This window comes from Cebus imitator, unplaced genomic scaffold, assembly GCF_001604975.1.
Source record: "Cebus imitator isolate Cc_AM_T3 unplaced genomic scaffold, Cebus_imitator-1.0 Scaffold553, whole genome shotgun sequence".
NCBI classification, from domain to species: Eukaryota; Metazoa; Chordata; class Mammalia; order Primates; family Cebidae; genus Cebus; species Cebus imitator.
In genome coordinates, this window is record NW_016107868.1 from 307,101 (window position 1) to 312,520 (window position 5,420).

The window sequence follows — 5,420 nt, forward strand, 5'->3', positions numbered from 1 at the left end:
TTAGTAGAGACGGGGTTTCACCATGTTGACCAGGATGGTCTTGATCTCTTGACCTCGTGATCCACCCGCCTTGGCCTCCCAAAGTGCTGGGATTACAGGCTTGAGCCACCGCGCCCGGCCCCCAGGATATCTTTAGTTGTTTTTCATGCATATGATCCCTGAAGCATGTGGACTTTTTAAAAATCATCAGCAAAATCAGTGATTCTTAAACTTTAACATGTATCCTGTTCTTTTGGAAAATGCATTAATACACAAATTTCTGGACTAAGTTCCTAGAATTTCTGACCTGTTAGGTCTAGGGTGAGACCGAATAATTTGCGTTTCTAACTGGTTCTCAGGTGAACTGCTGGCCCAGAGATGACAATTTGAGAACCTTGGTACAGAATATCAGCACTCTCTCCTTAGACATAAATGTATATTAATTTTTATAAAGCACTTAAAAGATCATTGAGGTACCTGATATTTAAGAAGAAAAGCCTGCATCTTAGTTCTCCCCTTCACTCTTGTTTCCTTAGATTAGCTAAACAGAAGGTAGATGGCACCATCAGTTCCCTGTAGAAATCCTTCACTTGAATTATGCTATATGGGTTGTTATGGACTCTCAAATTTTGTAGGGTGGCAGGGAAACAAAATTCAGTTACATGCTATAAAAGGGTACTATAGTAAATGTTAAATTCAGGGCCAGGAATTGTTTGCTCTCCATGTGAAATTATAGGCTTTCTTATTTGTTATTGTTATAGAGAGTGTGTGTGTGTGTGTATATATATATCTCCTAGATTTGAATACTTTTCTGCCTTAGCAGTGTTAATTAAAGTTCTGAAAAATTAGTGTCTGGTAGAATGTTCTGTTTTATATTTCATTTATTAAATAAACTCAAGTAAATTGTAAATGTGAGTGTTCTTAATTTTTAAGAACGAGTGTATATAATGCCAGTAATTGTTTATCTTTGATTTTATTTGCTTGGTTTGTGATTAGAAGAAAAAATTTATAGACTGAACTAAATGTGTTCTGATGTAATAAAAACTTAACAGGCATTTGTTTGATTTGCTTATGTATATATATATTATCAAGAAATCTTCTGGAAAGTCGTAAAGTATACAAAGAGAAAATTAATCCTTATGCTTATTTCTTATAAGATCTAATCTGTTATCTAATCGAATGATCTGTTTTTAAAGACCTAAAGCATTATTTGAAATATCTATTATTGTTAATATACGTGTTGATGAAGCTGTCTCATTTAGACACCTATGATTAACTAACATTTTGTATCCTGTAAGGTATCTCTCTGAATTCCTTTATGCATGGTTGATGTCAACACTGAGTCGTGCCGATGGCTCTCAAATGGCAGAGGAGAGGATAATGGAAGAGCAGCAGAAAGGCCGTAGTAGTAAGAAAACAAAGAAAAAAAAGAAAGGTAGGTGCTGTGGATTATTTTTAAACTTAAGAACAGAGTATACTTTAATTTTTATAAATAATTAGATGGAGAACTACTTCATGAATTAGTCATTATATTTTAGTTCTTGTTCCTCTTTTCTTCAGAAACTGTAAGGTAGAGACTGAGTCCCAGTATTAATGATACAAGCTTTTTGGTTCCTTTCCTTGCTTTCATTTCTTTGCTATTCTTTGTATCAGAGGATCATTGATCAAGAAGTAGCCATGTGGAGTATGCAAGTAAGATATAGGGAACAAGACAGCAGGAGCGCATTGACCTTTTGACAGAGCCTGATAGCGCAGGAGGGAAGTAGTTCTGGAGCTGTGCTGTGGGAGTGGGCACCAAAAGGTGGTCACAGAACACCCTGAGGCATCATCCAAGAACCATGAGAAAAGAGAACTGTTTGAAAGGGACTGCCCTATTGATCACTTAGGGAAGGCTACGGATATTGCCTACAATTATTATAAAATATGACTTTATATTTTTTCCTTGGGACTTAAAGCAGTTTGGGTGGGTCATTAAATCACTGTAGTCACGGGTTTCCATATAAGAGCTTAAGTCTCTGTGGGGGTGAATTCAGAAAAGTTATAATTACTTCATACTGGAATTTTACAGTGTTAGCTATTTGGGGCATGATTATTATATTTTATTATTTGTAGGTTGTGACCATAAGTAAAATTTAGCCTGTATGAACAAACTGAAGTTTTAATTTAGTATACAAGCTGGAAGATTTTTTAAAATTAGATTCTCTTTGCAATAATGCAAGAGGGATGAGGAAAAGATTATGGAAGTTTTCTTTCTAAATTACAGTTCGCCCATTGAGCCGAGAGATCACAATGAGCCAAGCATATCAGAACATGTGTGCTGGAATGTTTAAAGTAAGTTGTTGAAAGTGAAGTTCTTTTTGCCTTTTAGCTGTATTCCTATCATATGGTTTATTTAAAATGAACTCTCTTCTGTGATTCTTTCCAGATTCTAATTTCACCTTTGTTTTACTTCCTGTCTGCTTGAAGATTACCTTTATTATCATTAATTTGTTCAACAACCATTTGAGCCCTTGCTGTGTGTGAGATACTTTGTACTGGGTACATTGCAGGAGATACCAATTCTGTATGGACCTTGCTTCAAGTCTTTAGTGACAGGCCTGTTGATGTATCTGTGACAGATAGTGTGAAAAGGAAGAGAGTACTTCTAATTGATGATCAGGCAAGGCTTCCTGGAAAAGATGGAGTTTAGGTTTTTTAGGGGAGTGTATTGGGAAGAGGGTGAGCTCCACTACGAATGGCTTAAGCAAAAGCAGGCCTTTTCAAGAGGTAATGGGTACTAACTTTTATGTTGTACTTGGCAGTCCAAGAAATTATTTGAGGCAACTTACATTAAAAGGCATAAAGCAAAACATGGACTTCGTTTGAAAATAGGACCTGTGGCTATGAAAATTATATGTCCTCATTTCTTCAGAAGCATTTACTTGAAGGTTTTAAATAGCTGTTTCTTTGTTTTCTATTCTGTATTGATGAGAGTGCTCACTTTTTCATATTGATGTCATGTTTTTTCTTGTCCTTTTTCCTTTAGACCATGGTAGCATTTGACATGGATGGCAAAGTACGTAAACCGAAGTTTGAGCTTGATAGTGAACAAGTTCGGTATGAACACAGGTTTCCTCCACTCAACAGTGTGATGACCCCACCACCAGTGCACTACTTACAGTTCAAGGTGAACCTGCTCAGTGAAATTGTCATGAAATTTTTAGTTGAACTTTCTTAAAGAGATGCTGTTGTGTACCTAGCCATCTTGTTACATTAGTAATTATTTAAATTATAAGAATAATATGAGGTAGTATATGAGGGTTGAGAATTATATATTACCTAGTTGAAACTAGGGAGATGTGCTGAATGTTTGCCCCAGTGTCTGTATATGGTGAATAGAAAATGTAGAATTCTTTAATAATTAGAAATGGGATTTTAGAGTTGTTCATATTAAATGTGTTTTGAATTATATTTCTCCTTTTTAGGAAATGTCTGACCTCAATAAATACAGCCCTCCTCCTCAGTCTCCTGAACTGTATGTGGCAGCTAGTAAACACTTTCAGCAGGCAAAAATGATATTGGAAAATATTCCTAACCCGGACCATGAGGTGAGACTGGATTCACCATGATTCTAGGGGAAAAATGTAGCAGGAAATACATCTCTGACAGCTGGATGAAAATTAATTATAAAAGTGAACTTTATAGTATTAGTGAATGGAGCTTGTCATGTTTCTGCGAAGGATTTCAGATAGTTTTGTCATACTAACCTTGTCAGACTTTAAATTACTTTAAGAATGAGGTGATGTAAATACCTGCTTTGTGTAAATTCAGAAGTCAATGCAAAGACAAATTAAGACTCACAACCATAAAGTAAGAAGGATAAACCTAAGATCCAGACTGATCTGATTTGTAGCTCAAAATATTAGCATTGAAACAGTTCTGTTTTAATCAGTAGTTTGTCAAAGGGGCTGAGCGCAGTGACTCACGCCTATAATCTCAGCACTTTGGGAGGCCGAGGCAGGTGGATCATCTGAGGTCAGGAGTTTGACACCAGCCTGGCCAACATGGTTAAACCCTGTCTGTACTAAAAATACAAATTAGCCAGGCATGGTGGTACATGCCTGTAATCCCAGCTACTGGGGAGGCTGAGGCAGGAGAATTGCTCAAACGCGGGAGGTGGCTGTGAGTTGAGATTGCACCGTTGCCCTCCAGCCTAGGTGACTAGAGTGAAAATCTCAAAAATTATTAAAATGTAACTGTGTCTTACATAAATATTAAAAATGATCTGGCCCGTTGTCACAGGACAACCTTATTTCACTTGACCATTTAAAAGAAAGGTTATTGCTTTTGAAGACTGAGATATCAAAATAAACTTGGGGAAAAATTTTTTCAGGCTTTTGGTATTTTAATAATTTACCATATCCCTAACTTTATTGAAATACGTTTATTTTCTAAAAGTTACCTGTAACATGTACATACTGTTTTGGGAAGTATATCTTGGGACAACTTCCATAGACAGGTAGCTTAGCAGTGTTTGTCAAAAAATCATAAATGCTTAGATCCAGTAATTCTGCTTTTTGGGATTTATCTTATATAGATACATGAACACATATAGGAAGTGAAAGTGATGAATATAAGAATATTTTTTGTAGCAGGATTTCTAATAGCAAAAAATTGGAAGAAACAGTAGTATCTAACAACAGGGACTAATAAATTATGATATAGTCATATGATGCAATACTATGCAGCCTTAAAAAGGACAAGGAAGACCTTTGTGATGGAATGCTCTTTATGATTTAAGAAGTCTAAAAAGAAAGGTGCAATTTAAATAATTTGCATAGTATGGTGCAGTTTCAATCAAAGGGGGCAAGGAAGCCTATATGTATGTATGTGAATATAAAATATCTTTAGAATGATACATCAAAATTGGTAGATTTGTTTCCTTCCTTGGAGAGAAGCACAGAGTGCCTTGGAAGAGGGGATAGGGAAGACACTTTTTTAAAAATCATGTATACCATCTAAGAAAATATAAAGGGGGGTGTAAAAATTTGAGGAGACACCTATGATACATGGCATATTTCATTTAGTGAAACTTCATTCATTTATTCAAAGATCAGTCGGTGCTCCAAATACTATACTGTGCTGCTGTTTCAGGACTTTGCAGGCTAATTTTTTGTTGTTGTTGTTATTCAGGAATGCAAGATAAGGTAGCCCTTTCAATTCAGAGTTAATTGAAATGGAGTTCTGTATTAAAAGAAATATAATAGCTGGGCGCAGTGGCTCAAGCCTATAATCCCAGCACTTTGGGAGGCCGAGGCGGGTAGATCACGAGGTCAAGAGATCGAGACCATCCTGGTCAACATGGGGCCTGGTCAACACGGTGAAACCCCGTCTCTACTAAAAATACAAAAAATTAGCTGGGCATGGTGGTGCGTGCCTGTAATCCCAGCGACTCAGGAGGC

At 36.4% G+C, this 5,420-nt stretch overlaps 1 protein-coding gene across 1 annotated transcript in view; it reads left to right on the plus strand.

Annotated features, from left to right (window-relative positions):
* The window catches only part of NAA35 (N-alpha-acetyltransferase 35, NatC auxiliary subunit), an 81,992-nt gene that overhangs the window by 73,351 nt on the left and 3,221 nt on the right, over positions 1-5,420 (plus strand). Inside the window, exons 18-22 of the mRNA XM_017515609.2 lie at positions 1,278-1,414; positions 2,243-2,310; positions 3,005-3,145; positions 3,444-3,566; positions 4,176-4,211. Of these exons, the coding sequence (XP_017371098.1) occupies positions 1,278-1,414; positions 2,243-2,310; positions 3,005-3,145; positions 3,444-3,566; positions 4,176-4,211 (505 nt within the window). The remainder of the gene's footprint in view (positions 1-1,277; positions 1,415-2,242; positions 2,311-3,004; positions 3,146-3,443; positions 3,567-4,175; positions 4,212-5,420) is intronic.